We start from the raw sequence: 24833 nt of genomic DNA, 5'->3' as shown, positions 1-24833 counted from the left end.
CATTTTGCCTGTCAGTGCTTTTAATACTGTGACCGATTGATGTGAAAGGTTGGGTGTGAGATTTGTATCTTGCTAATTTTATGACCTCACATTTTTATGAGTGCTTACAAACTTTTGTGGTAGGTTATCAGCAAGTTTTTTCTTTATTTCTCATTACTAATCATACTTTATTGTCTTTGTTACAGTTTATTTAAACACATTAATACATGAAATCACAAAAAAAGAACACAGATGACAGATTTTCAATTGGTAAATTATGTTCCATTTAATGAAATGGAGCAGGCTTGTTGGGCAGTTCAGGATCACTGCATCATCCTACTCTGAAAAGGTGGGGAAAACAGAGAGGAAAATGTTTAAAGTCAAACCAATGGGAACAACATTTAAGATGTAGCTAAAAAACTGTGGAGAATATTTACCTTTAACAACAAGTTTAGTGGAACACTCCACTCTGCCTATTGGGTTTTCAGCAATGACAGAGTAATTTCCACTGTCCTTGGACCCAACTTTGAGTATCACCATGGAGCAGACCCCACATGTGTTGGTGATGTAGTAGTTAGTGTTGGTGTTGAGGCTGACGTTGTTTCTGTACCAGGTAACATGGGGCTTGGGGTTTCCTGTCACAGCACAGCTCATGTAGCACTCGTAGCTCTCTGGACTGCTGTGCAGTTTCAGTGGAACAGAGAACGAGGGAGGCGTCTCAAAGTTGCAGTCCTTAGTTTCAAGAAGCGTCAAAGAAAATGTTTCTGAAAGGATACAAAAACCGTTAAAGGAATGTAATACAGATACCCTTTTTATGGCTGTATTCTTTTGACTTGTTAATTAATTTGTTTATCTCCCTTCATTATCTACAGTGGGATGTGGATTAATCTGCCAGTTTATCTTGATTAACATCTTGTCTATAAAATGTTAAAAAAATAAAATAAAAAGCCCACAAAAAATGCCCATCACTGCTTCTCAGAGGTTGAAGCCGTATGTGAACATAACAGTGTGCAACAGACTATCACATTGCAAAGAAAATCTGCAAAACTTTGTATTTGAAAAGGTGGAACAGGTATTTTCCAGAAAAGAATGCTGAAATGATTAAACCTGCAGTGTACAACTTTTGTTGCACCTTCTGGCAGTAAAAGTAATTACACAAACACTGTTGATGAGTGACATGTCTCACTGTTGACCACTTTCTTTTTTAGACTATTATTCTTCTGCTGAATTTTTTTTGTTATTACTTTTTTTTTTTTAATCTGGAGCCTCAGAAAGTTTTCTTGGAGGATGACTACTACTCGTACCATTGATATGTCTGTGTCTCAGGGCTTTCATGTAGCTGATGATTTAAAAGTGCGACACTTCAACTTTGATGATCAGAAAAGTTTTTGATTAACATTAATTTGATCAGTGAATGGACTAATTGTTTTTCCAGCTGTGTAATGTGATATACACATATTTAGACATGTAACAGTTATTTCTGTTGGAGAATAATCCGTTGGTATATTTTTGATAATTCAGTCACTTAATTGGAATAAATAAATTTTTATAAAATACCCAATAAAAGTTATGAGAAGCCAAGGTGGCTAATTTACAATTTCGATTTTTCTGACAGTCCAAACACACCACTTATTTAGTTTAAAAATGTCTGAACTGAAACAAACTTCTGATCAGCACTTAATAAATCTGTTCTTTCCACTCTATGCAACACCATTTTCAATCACTGGTTTTGAAACCTGCCTTTCTTCCTCTTCACCTCCCAGGTTGGTGACTCAGAGGGTTGGGAGAGTCCCATGTCGTTCTTGGCATAGACCCGGAACTTGTACTGCCTGCCTGGCATGATATTGATGGCAGTGAACTTGTTGTTGAATAGATGTTCAGCCACAGTTTGCCAAGTGCGCTTAACAGAATCGCACTTGGTGACTATGTAGTGCAGCCTGTCATCTTTCTTTTCATCTGGAGATGGAGTCCAGGAGATTGTCACTGTTCCAGACACGTTCTCCTCCAGCTCCACGGGGCCTGGAGGCTTTGGGTCATCTAGAAACAGGTAGGAAACCATTATTAGTATTACCTTGGCATTTGCATTCTTGCTGACTGCATAGGGAATGCTCTTATAATACTTTTTGGCTCCAAATGATCACTAGATACCAAAATTACTGCATATTTGCAACTGGTCAGTTAGGTCGTTGTTAAATTACACCCACACAACCTTTCGTAAACGTTTCGCTTTTATTTGATGATTCAATTAATTTGATGTATAAACTCCACCTGTGACTCTTATCTCAACGCTGGAGGTCTCCTGACCAACAAGATTCTTGACAATGATGGTGTAGATCCCAGTGTCATGACGCTCTGCTGCGGGGATTATTAACTGCGATGATGTGTCTGAGTTGCTCACTGTCACATGCTTAGCTACAGGCAGGTCATCCTTGAGCCATGTGATTGTTGGTATTGGAGAGGCCTGTCAGCAGCAAGAGATATACAGGGCTGAGATGAGGCTTTTGTAGAGCAGCAGACATGTGTGTAACCTGCCACTTTGTACAGGACATTAAATGAAACAACCTGGCATGTTTGTGTATAAAAATTAAGTATGAATGATATACTGAACCTCAAAGTTGAAGTTGACTCGAGCAGAGTTGCCAGCTCTCATTACTATAAAATTCTTCATTTTTTTGTCAGTGAAACGAGGTCTCACTATAACAACGTGGGAAGAGTTTTAGGGAAAGATAGTTAGCAAAGGTGACCGAAGAAATTTCTCATTCATGTACCAGATTCACTGGTTGCACTGACTCACCTGGAGGAGGCATTGCAATGATGTAGTTGTCAAGCTCTTGGGGCTCACCATCTCCACCTTCATTGGTAGCTACAACTCTCACCCAGTACATGGCCATAGACTTCAGACCCATAATGGTGTAGGAAGTCACAAGGATAGCACTGGAGTTACAGCGGCCCCATTCTGGGTTTTCTGCTGGTCTAAGCTCCACAAAGTATCCTTTGGCCTCATCTTGGACTCCTTCCTCCTCTGTGGGTTTGGTCCAGCCCAGTGATAAGGTGGTGTATGTGGAGTCTGTCACCTTTAGGTCAATAACTTTACCAGGGGGCTCTGAAAGTGTAAATAGTATGCATTGGGATCTAAGCAGTTAAGCATAAAAGCAATATAGCTTTTATCATCTTATCACTTACTCTTTGGATCTCTTGCAAACACAAATTCAGAAGGTGTACTTGGTTCTCCCGCTCCAGAAATGTTAATAGCTGACACTCGGAACTCGTACTCAAAGCCTTCAACAACATCCTTCACGCCATACTCTCTAGCTGTTGGCATGTAAAAATATAAAACAGTGTCACATCTGTGTTCACACAGTAAACAAAAGCACTGCATATTGAACACAGTCATTCTATAATGGCCTTACTTTTGATGGGCTCATCAGGTGGGTTGACCTGACTCCACAGATTGCTGCCATTCTTGCGTTTTTCCACATTGTATCCCAAAATGTTGGTTCCTCCGGTATTAGAAGGTGCAGACCAGGCGAGATTGATACAGTCTTTGAAAGCACTGACAACTTTTGGTGTAGATGGAGGTCCAGGGTATGCTGAGAGAATGAAAAAAAAAAAGAGAGAGAGAGAGAGAACGCTTGCTCATGTAAAGCTTTTCTCAAGACCATATAGTGTACTTATGACTTCTGAAAAGACCTACCCTTTGTCCCTGCCTGGATGTCATCAGTCTCTATCATTTCACTCGTGCCTTGATCAGTTTCAGCCCTGATGTGGTAGCAATACTTTCTTCCATGATCCACGTCAACATCCTTGTACTTAGGCTCTGGGCCAATCTTGCCCAACTTCTTCCAGCTGTTTCGGCCGATTTGCTGGCGCTCCAGGATGTAGTCAGTGATGGGTGAACCTCCGCTGTCTTTGGGAGGTCTCCATTTATACTCAATGCAATTAGCTGAACTTTCAATGATGTCCACAGGACCCATGGGTGGTGTTGGTTTATCTAAGACAAGATAAGATGAGATAAGATAGAACTTTATTAATCCCAATAAAAAAAAAAAAAATATTCTTGTGACAAGTATAATAAAGGTGTAACAGGTATGCTAAACTAGTACTAGAATAGAGAAATGAGAACTAACACAAAACATTTTTCTGAAGTGGAAATATTGCACATTTCATTGACATGTTGTATATGAAATTAGAAAAAAATGTTGCACATGAAACTGAAATATGGTACAAAAAAGTAAAACAAACAAACAAACAAACAAACAAACAAACAATTGTGCTTATGTCCATGACTTGCATAATATACTGTTTTATGAATTAGGAACAAAGGCTTTTAAGACATAGTGTACAAACCTTACCCAGTACAATGAGTTGTGTGATGGCCTCAGTTGTTCCAAATTCATTTTTAATCTTAATCTTAATTTCTCCTGAGATTTTGCGTTGGCACTTGGTTAACAGCAGGCGGCTGTGGGAGGAGGACCTCTCAATCTTGATTTGACTGTCCTCCAGCTGTTCTTCACCCTCATTGTACCACTGGATCTTCATGGGTTCACGGCCGACAAATGTTACCTTGAAAGCTGCGTCTTTTCCACGTTTGATTTTCACAGGTTTTATGAACTCAGCAAGGTCATCCTCATTGATTCTTGGTGGATCTAGTAGAAAAAAAAAACAAAACAAAACTCAGGTATTTTCAAACTGAAACTGCTGATCTAAAAAGCACAGTTTTACACATTCTTGATGTCATTTGTAATTATAGTACCTTCAACAATTAGAGCAGCTTCAGTTTTCCGTCCATCGGCTTCGCATTTGTACTTTCCGGAATCCTCTTCTTTGCAGTTTTTGATAATTAGTTTACGATAAGTGCCGTCTTTAACAATGCAGATATTGTCTGTAGCTGTTATCTGAAAATGCAGACACAAATGTTAACACGCTTGAATCTCAGTGGGCTAGAGGTGAAACTATTACTCTGTCAACTCTTAAATTCCTCACTTCTTCCCCGTTTTTGTACCAGACTCCATCACACTCCTCATTGCTCAACCTGCAGACCAGTTCTGCATCAGTATCAATAATAGCATGTACATCTGACAGTCCACTGGTGAAGTAAACTCCTGGGTCTATAGGAAAGACAAGCTCATCATTAGTTTGGAACGGGGACATATATTCAGCACTACTCAGAATTAAATCACTATGTTCTGATGCAACTCACCAACGACAGTATCTGGGACAAGTGGTCCTGCTCTTGCTCTCTTTCTTTTCTCTTGAACAGGCTCCTCTCCTTCAGTTTCAGCAACTTCTGCAGGAGCCTCTCCTTCCTGTGCTTCTTTCTTCTTCTTAGGTTTTGGTTTAGCAGGTTCACCTGCTTCTTCCCCTTCCTGTACATCCTCTTCCTCGTCTTCCTCCTCGCTTATATCCTCATCTTCCTCTTCAGCCGTAGCTTCTGCACCGTCTCTGCCTTTTGCCCCTTCTTCTCTTGCTTTCATCTTTGCCAGTGCTTTTGCCTTTTTTGCTTCAGCTTTAGCTTTAGCTCTGGCTTCTGCTTCTTCTCTGGCTTTAGCTTCAGCTTCTGCCTTCTCAGCTGCCAGCGCGGCGGCTACTGCTGCTGCTGCTTCTGCCTCTGCCTTCGCCTTTGCAATCAAAGCCTCTCTCTCTTTCTGAACTATAGCATTTTGCTCCTGAGCAATCCTGAGAAGATCTGCTCCTCCACCACCTGCCCGAGTGGTCTTGCGAACTTTTTTCTTTCCAGCTGAGTTTGGATCTTTATCAACTAATAAAAAATACACAGAGGCATGACAGTTTTAATGCTTCATGAAACACTTATTTGATAAACTTGCACTGAACAGTCAGATCAGATACTACTAAATATTCAAACACTACCTTCCACTATAAGCCAGGCGCTGCAGGATGTAAGCCCAACTTCAGCCGCATAAATCCCTTTATCCAGTGGCATACAGTCCTTCACCAACAATGAGTGAATCAGCATGTCTTCTGACACAAGAATGTCAAATTTTTCTCCCTGCTCCAGTGGGACATTCTTCCCCTTCCAAGTAATCTTTTTCAGTGGTTGTGATACCACACACTCGAACAGAGCATCCTCTCTCTCCTCTGCAGTCACGTCCTGAATCTTGACCAAGAAGTCTGCGTTGGGAACTAGATAAAGCACAAAACTACAGCTCAGCATAGGATCTGTTATTTCCCTTTAACGGGAAACTCATGTCACGCTTGTCATAGCGCTTGTCTGGCATTGTGTGATGCATCATCTTACGTTTTAAGTCAGTTGAGAAGATCTTTACTCCATCAACTTCCACTTGGTATAATCCCGCATCCTCAGGATTAATCCCATTGATGCTAAACACAAACTTCTTTCCCACTTGCTTCAATCCGTGTTTTACCTCTGTGTCAACATCAAAAGGAACCATCACTCCGTCCTGTAATATGAACCGCGCATAACAATGTGTGAGCAGAGTATGGTGTAGGATTTTTGGTGCTTTTATGTAATAAAATCACAATTCTGCAATAAGTCAGCCTTTAATACGAATCACCTCACCTTGTATAGGAAAATTTTGCTGGAAGTATCTTTGAGGGACATTTCAAGTTCAAACTCTGCACCACCATCATCTCTCAGTTCAATGGGCTTCAGGTTGCAAAGTCTTTCAACAACCTATAATAATTAGAATCAAGATAGCAAAAAAAAAAAATTGTATCTCTGTATCTCTCGTGTTGCGACATTCTGTCATTTAATTTTAGATGTCAAGCTGTGTAAGTGCTTCATATTCACATTTAGATGAAGCTAAAACATACCTTTTCTTGCTCTTTCTCCCTTTCTACCTTTTTCTCATTTAGTTTCTTCAGCATCCAACGGAAGTCAGTGATGGCATACTGCGCACAGATGCGCTCGTAATCTTTCTTATCTGCACTTAACAGCAGATCCCAAAACTTGTCATCGATTTCAAGCTTTGCCTCTTCCTTCGGTTCGGTGTCAACCCTTAAAAAAAATCGACAAAAGTATTCAATTCAACACTATTTAAACAACTAATTATAAAACATTTGAAGAAAATATTCTTGAAGAAACTCATCAAAAATTGATTAAAACAACACACAAATAGATCAAAACACAACTAAACAAAAATGTACTCTCATGATTTTTTGTATTATTAGTACATTTATTTTAAACTTACATAGTTCTCAAATTCTTTTTGAAATCCTCGGGTACCTCTCGGATAGCTACAACACAACCAGCGTCACAGTTATGATTTTCACTGAATATCTAACTGACAGTGGATAATTATACTTTAAATGTAGGTTGTGTACCTGTTCTTGATTCTTGCATGGCTCTGTTCTTTTTAAAGCCAACTAAAATGGAGAAAATCAGAGTGAAGTGAGGCCGACGTAATTTAGCTTTGAAATGACTATTGATTTAATGCATGTTAGAATGAAAACTTGCCTTCAATAACGTTAAGCGTAGCAGTTACAACAGCCTTTCCATATTCGTTTTCGGCGTAACACTTGTAGGTATCAGCTTGATCCACACATACATCAGGCATCTATCAATCAATTCATTCAATTTATCAATATTCGAGCAAATCTACAATTGTGCAAAATGGCCTCTGATTCATTTATTGATTTATAGATTTTAAAATCAACCTGTTATGAGAGCTCACCTGTAGTTGGTGTTCCCCAGTGCCTGCATCGAAGACAATTTTGTACCTTTCTTGGTCAATTTCCCCATTATTTCTCAACCAGGTCACGGTTGGTGCTGGTTTACCGACGACTATTGCTCGGAAGATAGCAGTTTTTCCTGAAGAAGTGGCAACGAGAGGCACATGTAGAACTGTCTCATTCTAATTCAATTATACTTATTATATTCAAAGATATTTTACATTACCTTCCTGAAGAGTGAGAGCGATGGGCTTGCGGGTGAAATCTGGAGTAGTCATGCCCTCAGGTAGCTCCTCCACAAACTGAGTGATCATGACTCCCGGCACCCGGGACCTCTTTTTAATCCTCACTGTCGTTAGATGAGATGCATCCAGTTATTTACAATTTCATGGAGAAATTGTGAAGAATTTCAGTAAATGAAGGTGTGTCATCTCAGAAAAAGCTACGTATGCATTCAGTTTTGATCACAGAACTTGTTCTTTGTTCGCAAAATGCAATTAAAGTCAGGTTTTTTCAGTGTTGCAGTTACTTACCCTGCCCTGGAGCAGTGGGCTCCTCTTCCTTCGCTTTACGTATCTTAAACATCTTGACAACAGCTTCTCTGTTAAAGCAAAAACATTACGGTGCACATTTAAAAAACTTAATACCAAAGGCTACACTGTTTAGTTTGCTTATGTAGCATTTCTTTTTTATATTTGTCTGCACTTTTATGACTTCTGCATTGGATAATCATGCTATTTAGTCACATATGAGTGCATTAGATATCATGGGATTTCTGTCTGAAGCTGATGGCTTTGTTTGACCGCTGTAACCATGACAATCCCCATCTGTCTGACAAGTAACTAAAATCTCTACCAGATGCACTCGATTTCCAGTGACTATCACTTTTCATTGGTGTAAGTAGTGGCTTACGGCAGGCAGGATGCATTTTTAAGGAAAGTCTATTCTTGAAGAAACTGTAAAGATGTAATAGGAGGTCATTTATTCCTCCCTCAATTGCAAAAAAAAAAATGGGCTAAACAGTATGATGAAGTGAGTTTCATTTTGGGAAGTCAGTATTAAATAATTAGATTAATGGTTGAAGGATGCACCACTTCATAATGCTGTCTTTATCATAAATGAAAGAATTCCCAGGATCACAGAATACTTTGATTTGTTGATTCCTACAAGCAATCGTCTTAATTTTGAAGACAGTAGGTCGCATTCCTCGTAAAACTATCTGTCATGACTCAGTGACATAAGTGAGTGGCTGCAGATGGAACATTAGTTGTCTTTACATGTAGGATTTGATTTCTTTTTAGCTCCAGGTTATCTGTTAAAATGATTAATAATTTCAAATAAAAGGCATAATCACAGGCAAATAATAATGTGTTGCTTTTCTATATTTATGTCATTAAATCAAAGTCAGTTTATTTTAAAAAGCACGTATCGTCTTCATCACTTTGTTCGATTCGCAGTTAACTTCCAAAGAAAGTTTATAATCAGTCAGATCTTATTCTCCAGGCTAACCAGTTGTCAAAACATTGTGCATTTTAAATCAAGGAATTATAGGTACATTTCAGCAAGTATGAAAACTTTTACACATGTGCATTATTTATGTTGTCATCTCATCATTTGTTTTAAAATACTCTCTTTCATCCGGAGAACTAAAAGGGTCAGAATGCTGATATATCGAAAGACACAGCAAGTTTAAGGATTAACAAATTAATTAATAAAAAACAAACATTTATTGATACTTAAATTGATCCTTTAGCGGTATAATTAAAATGAAATTGATGTCATATATGTATGTATCACTTGTACACATATGTGGTGTAAACAACTTATTGTTTCCTAAATGCTCAAAGGGAAAATAATTTGAACACTCTGTCTTCACTATGTGCAGAATCTTCCTTCATTTTTATAATCTCATTAGTCGAGAGACATAGTCTTGTGTGCTTGAATTATACTTGATAGCTACATAAACTATTATTATTAATAAATTTAATTAAAATGAACTGTGCTGAGTTGTGTCACTTGATGAAGTATCTGCATATTTAACAATTTTGCACACTCGCTGCACTGCTGCGAAGCTAAATTTGTCCTAGAGAGAAAATAGCTTTGCCAAGGGTGTTATGAATGTACTGATTTATGCATAACATGTCAAGTATTAAATTTCAGACCACATTTTTCTTTTTATTACACAGCAGATATGAGTTTTTATGTGATAACATGCTAAACAGAATGCCAATCTTAAGCCTAGTAAGATAGTGAAACCTTTGGGAGGAAGGTGTAGGGAGGATCTCATAAATGACACATAATCAAGTGTTTATTTGTATGCAAAGTGTCTGTATAGTTTGACTAGTTAGGTACCACTGCTCAATAATATTCATAAGAAGACATAACAAAAATGTTGAATAATAATCTTTAATGATAACTTGCTATGTGTATTTTTGCATATTGTGCAATCAGACTCTGACAATTTACCCTTCCTAAAAAGATAGACAGTGCTAAAGTAGTTTATTGTTAGCACTTCATCATAGGACTCTTGAGAAACCGTACTCTAATGAATTGATAGATTGCATGCCCTCTTTAGTATGAATTCTGAGTTAGGATAACTAATTGGAGCTCACTGCCATTTAAGTTAATTTGCAGCACCATGCGAGCTGCTGTCAAACACAGAACACATATATAGATTGGTGTAAAATCCAAAAAGAATTTTAACGAAATGCAGTTATATGTTTAGAATTCTGTGGTTTAACCAGCATTCGGTAGATGTACTTACTATATTTCAAGAAAACTGCTGTGCTCCACTGTCTGTTGCCAGCCGGGTCCAGATGATGCTTGAATGTGAGCTCTCAGTTTTGAGAAGCAATAAAGCCTTTGAAAGCACTCTGAGCAGCCTAACCTACTTCTCTTGGGGATAGGTTTACCGACATGCACGTTGGCCCTAAAGTGCTATAGGTTCTTGAAAAGGGGCCACCAGAGATAATGCAGCAGTGAAGCTCCCTTAATCCCACCCTCAAACCTGGAATTTCAACAGCAGCGTGCTTTTGGCTCATATGAAAAAGGGAAGTCTCATGGGAAGTGACATAGATGTGCCATGAGCTGAGCTGCTTTTCCATTAGCTTAATTGTATATAGGCTGACTGATCTTTATCCAACATTTTAACAAGAGGTAAGTGTTATTTTCATTTCATTTATTATTATTTGTAAGCTCCTTAGCCATTTGTTTTGCACGTTTAAAAATGTAAAAATGCATGAACTATAGTTTTCAAATGCTGAAAGCCTGTGTGGAAAAAAAAAAGATTAGATTTAATGACTTCTTTAGTTTCTTTTTCTCTGACAATTACAGATCTGACAAAAAGTGAAAAAAAACAACAAACTTAACCTTGTTGTAAAATCAGAATAATAATGGGCCTGTTATTTTTTTAATGATTTTTAGACTGAACCTGAGCAGAAATAAGGCGACATTCTTGTCTCTTTGAAACTGAGAAGCGACACCCTGCACTCGTCATGTTTGTGCTCAGGGTGCAACTGTTGACCCTCTCTTCTTCAGTGACTCTAAACTTGGAATGATGTGTGACCCTCCCAAAAAACTATCCTCTGGGAGGTAATACTAGAAGACTGGGCATAAATTATTCACATAAAACTTCATGAATGTGAACAAGTGGCATGAATTTTGATTCTTGGTTGCCATGTCCAGGCTTGACCCAGAGCTTGTACATTTTTGGCAAATCATTTATTTATTTATTTTAGGTGATTCTATGTACACGCCTATGCATTTACTGTTAAGTGGTAGCTGTTTTTCAAAGGTCAGCTTAAAAAGTCTCACATCACAATGCAGTATGAAATATTTATTTATACCAAACCCACACACATCTTCATAGGCATAACATACTGTCACATGGATCAGTAGCAAACAAATTTCATTTCAATATGTTTTCTTATCTTAGTTTTTTTTTTTCTTTTAAGCGAACAGTTTCTATACACGTGGAAGTATCTTTGATGTGAAAATTATTTGAAAAAACACAAGCAGATAATTGCTTCAGCTTTAGGTTAACACTTTTAAACAACACATTTTAAATCAGTAAATCACTGCTATGCAGTCTCAACACATAATTTTGCTGTTTAACATATCATAGTTATACTTTGCACCATTGGGTTTCATGCTTTCATATATTGATGTTACAAAATTAAAACCAACAATACATGTTGGTGACTTATTTCAGCAACATTTGCAGACCTAAGGACTTATTGTGACTTTAACTTTGAACAATTTGTCAATCAAATACTTAAAAATCTATAAAGAAGGTTTCACCAGCATTAATAAATAGCATTACATTCTCCATTTGACAGGGTTTCCATTCTGAAAGATACAATTACCAAAATCTTGGCTTAAATTTGGGTTTTAGAGCAATTCCATCATCTTCAGAGTGTTTATTGTTTTATTCTGAAAAGAAAGACAAAGGTAGTTATAAGGTTAAGATTTCAAACATTCAAAAGCAGATACACTGTGTTAGACTTACCTCTGACTGTGAGCTTAGTGGAGGACTCTGCCCTCCCCAAAGAGTTTTCTGCAACAATCTTGTACTCGCCGGTGTCTTTAGGTCCAACCCTCAATATGAGCATAGAGCAGACTCCACAGGTGTTGGAGATAAAGTAGTTAGTGTTGGTATTCAGACTGATATTGTTGCGGAGCCATGTCACATGAGGTGTTGGATCGCCTTTCACAGCACAGCTCATGTAGCATTCATAGCCCTGAGGAGCAGTGTGCATTTTTAGAGGGACAAGGAATTTGGGAGGACACTGGAGATTACAGGGCTTCGATTCTGGCATGTTCACTTTGAACTTTTCTGTAAGAAAGCAGATATACATTGAATACATTAGAATTGTGTTCATCAAACACGAGAGCATGTTTCACTACCGGCCGAATGACGGTGCTGTTTCGAAATTTACTTTACATTCTGATCCTATTTAAGTACGAGAGTTTTTTCGTAATCATACAGCAAAGCAACATAGAAATTGTGCTGTTATTGAAAAAATATTCCAAATGAACTTCCTGAGTATTGTTATCACTTCACATGAACAAAAAAAAGAAATGCATCAAAGGAATAAGGGACACAGGACAAAATGAGGGCTGTACTTGACAGTTGGTGAGGCTAAACAGATTTTTTTTATTGCCCCCAAAATATCAACCTGCATTGTTGCACTGACCTTTGCTCCAATGCTTAAAAAACCTACATGTCTCTGTAGGTGTCCGCACCCATGGCATAGAAAATTAGAATTAGATACAAGCACAGAAATAATTCTGTAAAATAGTGGACAGTATGATTATGGAACAGCATATGTCTGGTTCCATAACATCATTCTCTTTGAATTAAATGCATCAACTTAGCTTATATGATCTTTCAACATTATTATGAAAGATGTATGAGGACAGGAAGGGCAAGAGAGTTCAACTTTGTTTTGTGGCCTTGGTGCTTTAAAAAGCAGCTCATATGAAAGTATTGCATTTGCTTAAGGCTGTGAGTTTTTGAAAAATGCCAAAATGTCTTCCTTCAACTGCAGATATTAGTCTACTCAGATCCATTTGCACACCTTTCTTGCAGGAAATCAGCCACTTTGGTGATTCGGAGGGTTTTGAGGAGCCCATGTCGTTCTTTGCGTAGACTCTGAACTGGTATTCACGGCCCGGCATTATGTTGCAGGCTGTGAATTTATTATTGAAGATTCGATCTGCAACCGTGTTCCATGTTCTCTTGTTTGAATCACGCTTCATCACCATGTAGTGCAGTCTGTCATCACGCTTCTCATCAGGGGATGGGGTCCATGAAACGGTCACTGTGCCAGGCACGTTTTCATCAAGCTCCACAGGACCTGGTGGCTTAGGCTCATCTGGAGGTCAGATACAAGTTTTGTTTTCTTTTTAGCTGCAGTATATGGAATAGGAGTCAGGTATTTATACAGTAAAATGCTACAGTTTTACACGAAACTCACCTGTGACTCTGATTTCAGTACTGATTGTTTCTTGGCCAACAATGTTTTTGACAATGATAGTGTAGATTCCAGTATCTGTGCGCTCAGCAGAAGGAATCAGAAGCTGAGATGTGCCCTCTGCATTGCTGATGGTCACCTTTTTACTCACTGGCACTCCATCCTTCAGCCAGGTTACCTCGGGCCAAGGGGATGCCTACAAAGAATGTAAAAATATATCTTTGTAAGACTCACATGAAGATAAAGTCAGATCACTACACATGCTACTTCCTAAATTACCTCAAAGTTGATGTTGAATCGTGCAGAATTTCCTGCTCTCACCACCATGAAAGTCTTGATTTTGGCATCTGTGAATCGTGGCCTCACTACATAAACGAAAGATAGTCATTGTCATTCATTTAGATGGTAACAACTGATTTTTCTCTAAAGAATGCGTTGTGAAACAGAACAATCACACAGACTGCAAAAGTACAAAGTGAATCTTCAGTTATGGAATTTTGTTGTAGTTAATAATTATTTTATTTGACTTTAAACAGCATTTATTACTGGTCAGAATGTGCTTTCACAACCAAAACCAAACGGCACCAGGAAATTGAACCGGATAAACATTTGTGTGCTTGTGCTGTTGCCACTATTTTGATTTAGATTTTTTTTTTTGTGATCCAAAAACATAACATTTAGAAATTATTCTTAACTTGAGTCATGTGACACTTTGTTAAAAAAACCAAGAATTCATGAGTGAATTTGTGAATATTGACCTAATTTTTTATTCTACTATGATAATGTGTATATACTATGTCTGTACTCTTAAATATTGTCAGAGTCCCTGTACTCACAGTATTAAATACACTAGCTGTATGACATGAGTAACTGAAGGGACTTTTCTCACCAGGAGGGGGCATAGCCAGGATGTAGTTATCCAGCTCCTGTGGCTCTCCCTCTCCACCATCATTAGTAGCGATGACTCTCACCCAGTACATGGCCAGAGACTTCATGCCTTTTACTGTGTAGGAATTCATGGTTATTGCATTAGTATTGCAGCGATCCCATTCTGTGTTCTCAGCAGGCCTGATTTCCACATAATATCCCTTGGCTTCATCTTCAACCCCCTCAATGTCCTTGGGTTTGGTCCAAGACAGGGACAGGGTTGTGTAGGTGGAATCTGTCACTTTAAAGTCAATGACTTTACCAGGAGGCTCTGTAACATAGTTCAAAGTCAGTCTTTTTTATTTTCTTTTCGTACTTTTTTTTTTGTTTTAATCACACTAATGCTTCGTTTAGTCTAAAAGATGGCAGCACTGTCATGATATCTGTAAATGTCCACCTACTTTTAGGGTCTCTGGCAAACACAAACTCAGATGGTGAGCTGAATTCACCGGCTCCCGAGTTATTGATTGCTGACACACGGAATTCATACTCCATGCCCTCCACCACGTCTTTTACACCAAATCCTTTACCTGTATGGGACAAATGTAGACACATTAGTAGACCACCACCTTTGAGTGTCAAGCTGTGATAATACGAACAAACAGACACAACAGGTGAATAATTAAGGTACCTTTGATCATTTCGTCGGGCGGGTTGACTGGGCCCCACAGGTTGCTGCCCTTCTTGCGTTTCTCAAGGTTGTATCCCAGAATATTGGTTCCTCCGGTGTTAGAAGGGGGAATCCAAGCCAGATTAATGCAGTTCTTGAAGGCACTGACAACCTTTGGTGCTGATGGAGGTCCAGGGTATGCTGTGTACAGACAAGACGGAGATTTTTGATTATTTCTTCATTTAAAGGGGTCCGTAACCAACATTCTTCTGGACTGTGGAGGAATTGATCATAAATTTGGGTTAATAAAATTTAAATTTGGATTAATACCATAACTTCACTACATGTTGAAGGCTTCCTACTAACAAATTCACCTTCCGTATGCTTATGTATGCTTCTATTAAAACAGTTAAACTAAAGTCTGGTCACACCAGGAAGTGACTCATCAAGGTCAAACCATCTGACTTTGGGAAAGAGCCAAGACTACAGGCATGAGGATGATTACAACTGTCAAAGCCACTGATGAGCATCCCCCCCCCCTTCCCAATTGCACCTAATTTCATTGAATAAATTGAATAGAGAAAAATGCTCTACTGGCAAGCTAGTTTGTAGAACGTTAGCTTGGCTACCAGCAAGACAATAGGTTGATGTAGTTTATTCTGCAGACGTGTGCTGTCGCCTTCTGTCACAAAACCAGTTTATTCTTGATTTGTGGAGCATTTTATTCTCTGGGAGATTTAAGTAAAGTTTGATGTTTTAACATCAACAACAACAACAACAACAAAAAAGCTACACTCTTTCTTCAGAGGCCAGCCCTGTCAATGCAGTTTGCTGTTGGTGAATGTTATGAATTTGCTGATCGAAGCTCATCTTGATGTGATCGATATGCATTCTTAGTCTGCAAGCGAATCTGCTGATCGTTAATGTTTCGTTTGCCATTTTAATTTCGAGTGATTATTTATAGCTGACCCCATTTTAGTCATTTTAATCTGTGCTTACCTTTAGTACCAGCTTGAATGTCCTCCGTTTCCATCAGCTCGCTGGTGCCCATTTCAGTCTCCACTCTGATACGGTAGCAGTACCTCCTGCCGTGGTCTACGTCGAGGTCCCTGTATTTGGCATCCGGACCAATTGGACCAACTTTCTTCCAGGTGTTGCGACCGACTTGTTGTCGTTCAAGGATGTAGTTTCCTATCTTGCAGCCACCGCTGTCTTTTGGAGGTCTCCACTTAAAGTCAATTGCAGAGGAGGACGCTTCAACAATCTCCAGAGGTCCCATTGGAGGAGTGGGTTTATCTGGCAGAAAACAAAGTACAGAACACATAACCTTAAGTTCGAAAAAAATACCTATTTTTCACAAAATCCTGAATGAAAAATGTTTTAAGGTTTTTATAGAATCTGTCTCATACATACCCAGTACAACAAGCTGGCTGATGGCCTCAATAGTACCAAACTCATTTTTGAGTTTCATCTTCACTTCACCGCTGTCCTTGCGCTGCAGCTTCAACAGAAGCAAAGTACTATATCCGTCTGCGTTGTCGATCTTGATGTTGGACTGTTCCGAAAGCTCCTCACCGTCAAGGTACCACTGAACTTTTATCGGTTCCCGTCCAATAAATGGCAATTTAAACATAGCCTTGTGTCCTTTTTTCACAGTTACAGGAGTTTTAAATGCCTCCAGTTCCTCGGCATCAAATCGGGGTGGATCTAAAATGAGTCATGAATAAAAATTACAGACAGACATTTCATTTAGTTATGTACATTAGATAAACTGAGGAGTACTAAGCCGTGTTCTCAAAAATCCTTTTTCATCCGAACCTGCGGGCGTTCTCTACAGAATGATGCAACGGAAGTCATTTTTGTCAGACAAATGTTTTTACCTTCAACAGCAATCGTGGCCTCAGTCTTCCGTCCATCTGCTTCAAATTTATAAGTTCCATTAAATTCCTCTGTGACCTTGTGAATTTTCAGCCTGTGGAAACTTCCCTCTTTAGTAATAGTGATACCCTCAGATGATTTAATCTGGAAAATAATAACTACGTTACTGCAAGTATAAATAAGGTGACACGTGAAGGTGTACAATAATGTGATAATATCCAGTACCTACTGAGCTTTATTTCTGCACCTGCATCCAAGCCTCCATGCTAATGACTGCATTAACACCCAGGGCTTACCTCTTCTCCGTCTTTGTACCAGATTCCCTCACAGTCTTCACTGCTCAGTTTACACTCCAACTCTGCTGCCTCTCCAATAATGGCTTTGCAGTCAGACAGGCCAGCGTGAAAGTGGACTCCAGGGTCTGAAGATTTATCAACCAGCAAGTTAGTGAATGCATATGTCCTACTGCTCGCCATCTACATACAAGGCACTTTTGTAGTTGTGAATTAGCAATTACAATAATTTCATGCATTCGTGTATGTACAGATGCATGTTCTACTCACTTGTATGTATTCCAAGTGTGTACACTTACCTTCTTTTGAAACATCAAACAGTTTCTTCTTTCTACATTTCTGTTAATATCATGTTTTTTTTATTATCTACTAATAGAACATTGAAAATGTCACCTTTGAAGACACAGTTTGTCACGAATGTAAGAAGTGAGCATTAAACTGAAAATTGATGAAAATGTCTTCTTTGTTAAAGTGCAGCTTGAGTGTCTTGTTTGGCCTTCTTCAGCTTTATGGAGTTGAACTCTTGGCACAGCTCATAAGAATGTCTTCACAGAGTTATTCATTTGCCTCTGTTTGCTTAATTAGCCTTGAAAGAAAGACAGGCTCTTAAGATGTAAAATTTCCCCCACGGGACACTGACAGTTCCTTGGACAGTGACAAAATGTGTCATTTTGTCTGTATGACATGAATTCAGTCTTCAGTGGGGAAAAAAAAAATGGTTTAGAGCATAGTCATCCTCCAAGGTCAGCTCAAGTTGTCTTCCTTCTTCCAGTTATGTAAGAGTGCATCTACACAGAAGTGTTTCAGTTGTATCAAGAACACAATCAGTTCTGCAGTTGCTCATTTAAATAATTAACCTCAATGCACCGACTCATCCTGAATTAACATTTAAAAAGGCAAGCAAGGATGTTAACACAGATGCACACAGAGCACAGATGCATTTAAACATCGCACACACAGTCACAATCTTCAAACAAGTACGTGAGAGACATAGGTAGAAAAAAATAAACCGTAAAATGTCTGCTGATATCCAACCTGTAAGTCACAGAAATAAAATTACGTAACTAATGCTGTTCTGTTATTTACAAGCACATAGGTTTAATTTTTTTTAAATTAATTTCACTATCACTACAACTGAGAAAATAATTATGCTGTGTCCTATCCACAAAAAAACACATTAGTGTATCAGATTTGATTAGCGTTTTTGTAAAGACACTCAAGGTTACACTCAGTCTTGTTGAACTCTGATCATTCTGAAATGCTATTAACCAATTAGAGCTCAAATGTAGCCTTCTGCTCAATGGTCTCACACTTTTATTGTGTTAACCCTGAAACCACTGGGAAAGTCATTTACTCACAAAATGACTTTGTGCAGTGACAGTGCTTCCCATGCAGCAGTTAAAGCAACGCCCGTAATCTTACCACTAACTGTCTCCTCGATCAATGGGCCATGCCGTTTACGGCCTGAACGTTTGCCAGCTGCTGCTGCTGGCTCACCACCGTCTGCACTCTCACCATTTTCATCACTGCCTGCTGCTGGCCCGCTGCCATTATCACCACTGGCATCACTTGCTTCGGTGTTTTGTGCTTTTCAGTTTTAGGGGATATCATCGTAATTACCGTCAATCCAATGTTTCTCATTTGCTGTTGCCTTACAAATAACATTAATGAAAACAGCAACAATAACAATTAAAATGTCGACATAGAGGATGAAAGCAAGATATACAGCAGCAACAGGAATAACAAACATGAACTTCAATGCAGAAGAACAAGGAAGTGGAAAAGGTGAGATCCAACTTGCATCTGGTATCACTTGTGACATGGATGCATTATGCAGCATTACAGATAGTATTTCTGTCTCTCACAACAACAAACGAGATTCGAAATGTGTCAGGAAAAGATAGCTTTAATGCTCTCAAGTACATACCCACAAATACATCTGTTGGTTCGTCACCTTTTCCATTTATCTTCCACATGACAAATTCATACATGAAATTTAGCTGCAAGCAGCGGTGAGGGGGCCAAGCAGTTCAGCCATCACAGTTGCCATGGCAACTTGATCTGATCATGTTAAAAGCATGTCTGTAACCACTGATGGCAATTTTAATGTAAATTAACTAAAGAATGTTTGCGAGTGATATGATGTCACATCCTGTTTGCTCGGACAAGATGTCGAGTTTAGGATGTGCAGGCTTTAAACACTCAGATGAGAAGTTATCTGTTGTCGTACTTGGAACTCTGCTTGATCCAGGGACTTCAACAGCATCTAATTTTTGCAAATCAAATTCCTTACTTCCGACTACTACTTACTACCTACTAATTGTCTTACTGTGTGGTTACGGGAGCTGCAACAGATGTTAATAGCAGAAGAAGACGGAAGATGATGCATAAGAAAAGATCTAAACAAATTAGGTGCCGGTGTAGCTTGGCTGCTTGGCCCCCAAATATACAACGTATGCTCATGTATAACAGCAAAAGACCAACATGTTTACAGACACGAAAACACACATATTACACACAGAACACAAATATAGACACACACATCTATATTTTTGTAAAAGATGGAATAAACGAGAATGCAGAATTTGGCAGAGCATTTACATGCTGCGCTGCTTTGTTTCTCAGACGTGGCACAAAACAAACATATAAAGAAATGCAAACATATAGAATTGACGTTTAACGATCAAAACTCACTACATTATTAATTGACTATGCCCCAAATTTAGCAGAGTTATTAAGTTAATAGTTAAAGCCTGGGGTTTTCAAGTGTTTCTGTACTGAAAACCATGTGATCTGTTAAAACATCATGACATATGAGAACTATACTGTCCTGTACATTTTCAGCTCTAGACCTGCAAGGATTTTTACAAAAATAATAAACATAACTCGTAAATCATCTTACTCATCCTGGATAAAACTAATTCTGTCATTCAGAATCTTCCTTGGATTCATCCACATGTACCCCATGGGGCTTTAAGCTGATTATACTGTTGGCAAAGCAGAGCAGTGAGGAGCTTTGCATAGTGTCAGTGGCTCATACGGTCGATGGTATATACAATAATTGTTAATGTAGCTTCATTAACAATTAGAATATTTGAAATGTTGGGAAGTGTTTAGAACTCCCTACAGCCCTGATGTCAGTCATTTTCATTGCCAGTGACTTTTTGTCAGTAAGCTGTAAGCTGTAAGCTCTACAGCATGCGACCTTTGACACCGCTTACCAACAACAGCTTCTTCAACCATCACATTTTTCTTTTTGGGACGTTTTCCTTTTTTTCCAGATTTTGCACCTTGTCGATATGTGGTTTCCTCATCATTAATATCTCCTAATAGTAATGATAAATAGCAGTTTTATACAGAATGGACATCATCATTATACTGAACCTGCACAAAATGTAATGAAGACTCTACTCGAAATCATCAGATCCTCTTTAAAAAACTCGAGTTTTTAAAAATCCTCCATAAAAGTCTAACTCTTCTGTTAACTAAAGCTGTTAATGAAAAATTAATGGACGTAGTGATGAGAAAGAAATTAATAGACAGTGACACCAACATAAAAAGTAGTGTAAGGTGTTGACAAAAGAAATACAGAGAAGACAGTTGTCTAAATGCAGAAAAACAGCAATGAAAAATACAAATATATGCTCTTCTGCTACTGTTGTTAATAATATTTAAAGTTAAAAAAAATAGTGTCTTTAAAAGAATAAAGACAGAAAGAATGTTTCTGTATTTTCTTTATTATTATTGTACTACATCTGAATTAAAACTAATAAGAAAATTAGCTACATTTATATATATATATACAGTCATAATCCCAACAAAATCAATATTATAGAATAAATTAAAGGCTCACCTATTTCTGTATCCGGAACAAGTGCACCACCTTTCGCACGTTTCCTGCGTTTTCCTCCTTTTCCTCCTTCTCCTCCTTCTCCTCCTTCTTCCCATTCTTCTCCATCTTCTTCTCCTTCTCCATCTCCTCCTTCTCCTCCGACTCCTCCTTTCCCTCCTTTCCGTCCTTTTCTTCCTCTTCTTTTTCCTCCCTTCCCTCCTTCTCCTCCTTCTCCTCCTTCTCCTCCTTCTCCCTCAAAATCTTCATCAGAATCTTCAAATGAATCAAAATCTTCTCCATCAAAATCTTCTCCATCAAAGTCTAAACCTTCACCATAGGCACCTCCAGCCCCTGCTCCACTCCCATCTGCTCCTCCACCTGCACCACCACCAGCCCCTCCGCCTGTACCAGCTCCTGCTCCACCAGCACCACCAGCACCACCAGCACCCCCTGCACCACCAGCACCACCAGCACCACCAGCACCCCCTGCACCACCTGCAGCAGAGCCGGCCCCACCAGCTTCTTCTCTAGCTTTCTTTGCTGCAGCTGCAGCCTTGGCAGCTGCTGCCCTTTTTGCCCTTGCAGCCTCCTTGGCTGCAGCCTTAGCTGCAGCTTTGGCCTCCGCTTCGGCCTTTTTGGCTACTTCTGCTTCGGCTCGGGCAACTGCATCTGCAGCTTCTTTCTCCTCTTGGGCTTTCTTGGCAATTTCCATTTTTTCTTCCATTTCTTTCTGATATCTTTCTTGCTGTTCCTTTGCTATTTTCACCAGATCTTCATCATTGCCACCTCCAGCCATGGTGGATTTACGAGCTGCCTTCTTGCCCTTATTGGCGGGATCTTTGTCAGCTATGAAAGATGGTATGAATATATATGAGTGTTAAGGTCAGAAATTAACAATTATTCTGTGTCAGGGTAAAGCATCTTCAAGATGTAGCACATTTATGCATGCAGTGTGTACTGTATAATAAGAATCCCCAAAGATAAATAAAAAAGAAAAGAAAACATGTCTTACTTTCAACTACAAGCCAGGCATTGCACGATTTGATTCCTGCCACGGCAGCGTAGATACCAGCATCCAATGGCATACAGTCCCGCACAATCAACTTATGGATAAGCTTATCCTCAGATACAATGATTTCATGTTTCTCTCCATTTGACAGTGGAGCATTTTTGCCAAACCATTTGATCTCATTCATGGGTGCACTTAGCACACACTGAAAGAGGGCATCCTCTCGTTCTTCTGCCTTGACTTCTTGTATTTTGACAGCAAATTCAACTTCAGGCACTGCAAAGGTTCAAAAAGACAAAAAAGACACAAACTAGTCAAACTCCTTCCATCTGTCTAATCCTTTTTTAAATTTGCTTATTCTGCTCAGAGTCACATGTAACTGCTCTCTCTTATTGTGTGCATTTCATCACAGTTGTAGTAACTAATATCAGAAGGGAAAAAAAACCTTTATGGTGAACCATAATGTATAAATATTTAAATATATAACCTGAAAAGTAGCAGAATTGACTCAGACCTAATCTAATCTTAATTCTCGACTGAAGACATACCTTTAAAGTCTGTGGAGAATACATTGACACCCTCAACATCCACTGAGTAGAGTCCAGCATCTTCAGTACCCAGTTTTTTAATTGTGAATATGTATTTTTTGCCAACTTGTTTCAAACTATGCTTCATTCCCTCGCAGTCTTCCTTGGTGAAGGGAACCATGACACCATTCTGTAGAAATTAGGGAATTGTTGCATCTTGATCATATTGAAACAAACACAAAATGAAATGAACAAAAACTGTAACAGTACCAGAAGTAGTTCATGTCTCACCTTGTACAGGAAAAGTTTGCTGCTAGGATCCTTGAGGTCCATATCCAACTCAATTGTAGCACAGTCATCGTCATTGACCTCAATATGTTTGAGTGTACTGATTTGTGTGACAAACTGTGGCAGAAACGAACAGGTAAAGACATGCAATTATCATAACGTTCAAGCATCAAAGTGGAAAACAAACTATTAAAATAAAGCATGAAGAAATGTTTAAGGACTTTTATTGGAGAAGATCCTGATTGACTGAATCGTCAGGCGGAGTACCTCTGCAATCTCCTCTTCTCTCTCTTTTTTCATTTCAGTCAGTTTCTTCAGCATGCCACGGAAGTCTGTGATGCCGTAGTCAACGCAGATCTTCTCGTAGTCCTTCTTCTCGGCACTAAGCAGAATTTCCCAAACCTTCTCCTCCGGCTCCATTGGCTTTTCTTCGCGTGTGCCATCCGGATTACTGCAGAGTAAGAAATCGCATTAAGCTCCACTCATCAGTGCGTTTTCGCTAAAATAATTGATATTGTGCCATCAAGGAATCAATGTAGAAATCACTGCAATAAAGAATACACTATATTTTAACAAACAGTTCAATTTGCAACTTTTTTACTTACCGCTTTTTTAGTTTTTTTCTGAAGTCTGTTGCATCTGGGGAACCACAATGAAAAACACTGGTATGTCAATGAACATGTATTGTTTTTAAGTGATGGTTTACACATAATACATTGATTAAAGAAAAAGCATAAATTAACTCCTAATGGATAAATGAGGAGTATCCAGTGTCTCCTTAACAGCACTTAGACCAGAGGGGAAAAAAATTCCATTCAGAACTTTGTAATCAACTTCAACATAGCCACGACAACAGCAGTTTTCTGAGAGTCCATATTATTTCTTTCAAAAGGAGCCGTTGATTTGTCAGGCGTCAGTGCACAGTGACACTGCTGATGTGACAGACGCACCATTACAGGCAGATTTTTCCAAATAATTCCGATGAATAAAATGTCAAGTTGCAATGAAAATGTATGGGCACGGGATGTAGAAGAAAAAACTGAGCTGCTTTAAGTGTTGTTTTTGATAAAAATCATCAACCTTCTTTCATTCATTCTCTAAATGTGTTTTGAAGAAAGATGCTAAATGTACTTTTAATTGCATTCATTCCTTTTTTCTGCCTTTGAGTGATATTTGTGTCTAATAAGGGCAGTGACAGTACGTTTTATATGCTCTGTATTTGGAGCCTCACCTTCTCCTTGCACCTTTTGAAGTTCCTTAGTCTTAGAGAATCCAACTGTGAACAAGCAATTAAACAGAACCTTATTCTTTAGCACCTGTTTGGCACAATTCTATATCCCTATTTGTCATGAATGCAACTGGCATGCAAAACACTTGAGATAAGCAGTGATTCAGAGAATAAAAATAATCTTACCCTGAATAACATTCAAGACAACAGTGCAAACAGCCCTTCCATACTCATTTGTTGCAAAACACTTGTAGGTGTCAGCATCCTCCGGAGCGACCTTAGGGAACTAATGAAATGCAAAGAGAGTTGATGTCATTTTTATTCTCTTTTAATGCATGTTAAGTTGTAGGATTTATTGAAGATCGCCACCATTTGCACCTTGCGAGTGCTTTTGTAGAGCTTACCTCAAGGGTGTGTTCATGAGATGCCTCGTCATACTTTTGCAGGCACACGTCAGGGTGAAACGTTATCTCTCCATTCGCTCTGCTCCACGTTACAGCAGGTGTTGGAGTGCCCACTACTATGGCTTTAAAGACTGCCGCTTTACCTGTAAAAGAGAAAAAAATAAGGATTTCCTGATTAGTCAGTCAGTGCTGATTTTCCATCCATCCATTATCTATACACCGCTTAATCCTCA

General features: G+C 38.8%; 2 protein-coding genes across 2 annotated transcripts in view; both read right to left on the bottom strand.

Moving 5' to 3' along the window:
* Positions 1–239: 239 nt before the first annotated feature.
* On the bottom strand, positions 240–8214 carry igfn1.3 (immunoglobulin like and fibronectin type III domain containing 1, tandem duplicate 3). The gene is made up of 23 exons (XM_008280318.1): positions 8163–8214; positions 7856–7978; positions 7632–7768; positions 7415–7514; positions 7282–7323; positions 7149–7194; positions 6772–6955; positions 6518–6631; positions 6236–6398; positions 5848–6120; positions 5180–5737; positions 4963–5087; positions 4733–4874; positions 4332–4625; positions 3674–3970; positions 3390–3569; positions 3163–3291; positions 2774–3082; positions 2588–2673; positions 2248–2440; positions 1720–2016; positions 417–743; positions 240–320 (listed from the first exon to the last, which is right to left on the bottom strand). Exons 1-23 carry the CDS (start codon positions 8212–8214, stop codon positions 316–318), a joined length of 4176 nt encoding a protein of 1391 aa, XP_008278540.1. The 3' UTR covers positions 240–315.
* Positions 8215–11449: 3235 nt separating this feature from the next.
* The window catches only part of igfn1.1 (immunoglobulin like and fibronectin type III domain containing 1, tandem duplicate 1), a 25202-nt gene continuing 11818 nt past the window's right edge, over positions 11450–24833 (bottom strand). Inside the window, exons 4-24 of the mRNA XM_008279672.1 lie at positions 24601–24743; positions 24383–24482; positions 24200–24244; positions 23574–23607; positions 23236–23419; positions 22972–23085; positions 22702–22870; positions 22157–22429; positions 21166–21990; positions 17316–17440; positions 17022–17163; positions 16555–16848; positions 16141–16437; positions 15163–15342; positions 14933–15061; positions 14494–14802; positions 13884–13969; positions 13608–13800; positions 13209–13505; positions 12137–12463; positions 11450–12060 (exon numbers count right to left, since the gene is read on the bottom strand). Coding sequence (XP_008277894.1) covers positions 12056–12060; positions 12137–12463; positions 13209–13505; positions 13608–13800; positions 13884–13969; positions 14494–14802; positions 14933–15061; positions 15163–15342; positions 16141–16437; positions 16555–16848; positions 17022–17163; positions 17316–17440; positions 21166–21990; positions 22157–22429; positions 22702–22870; positions 22972–23085; positions 23236–23419; positions 23574–23607; positions 24200–24244; positions 24383–24482; positions 24601–24743 — 4271 coding nt within the window. The 3' untranslated portion in view covers positions 11450–12055. The remainder of the gene's footprint in view (positions 12061–12136; positions 12464–13208; positions 13506–13607; positions 13801–13883; positions 13970–14493; positions 14803–14932; positions 15062–15162; positions 15343–16140; positions 16438–16554; positions 16849–17021; positions 17164–17315; positions 17441–21165; positions 21991–22156; positions 22430–22701; positions 22871–22971; positions 23086–23235; positions 23420–23573; positions 23608–24199; positions 24245–24382; positions 24483–24600; positions 24744–24833) is intronic.

The sequence above is a fragment of the Stegastes partitus genome, unplaced genomic scaffold (genome assembly GCF_000690725.1).
Source record: "Stegastes partitus isolate 25-593 unplaced genomic scaffold, Stegastes_partitus-1.0.2 Scaffold5, whole genome shotgun sequence".
Lineage (NCBI taxonomy): Eukaryota > Metazoa > Chordata > Actinopteri > Pomacentridae > Stegastes > Stegastes partitus.
The sequence above is the reverse complement of the archived record's forward strand: the minus strand, read 5'-3'. Positions and strand labels throughout refer to the sequence as shown.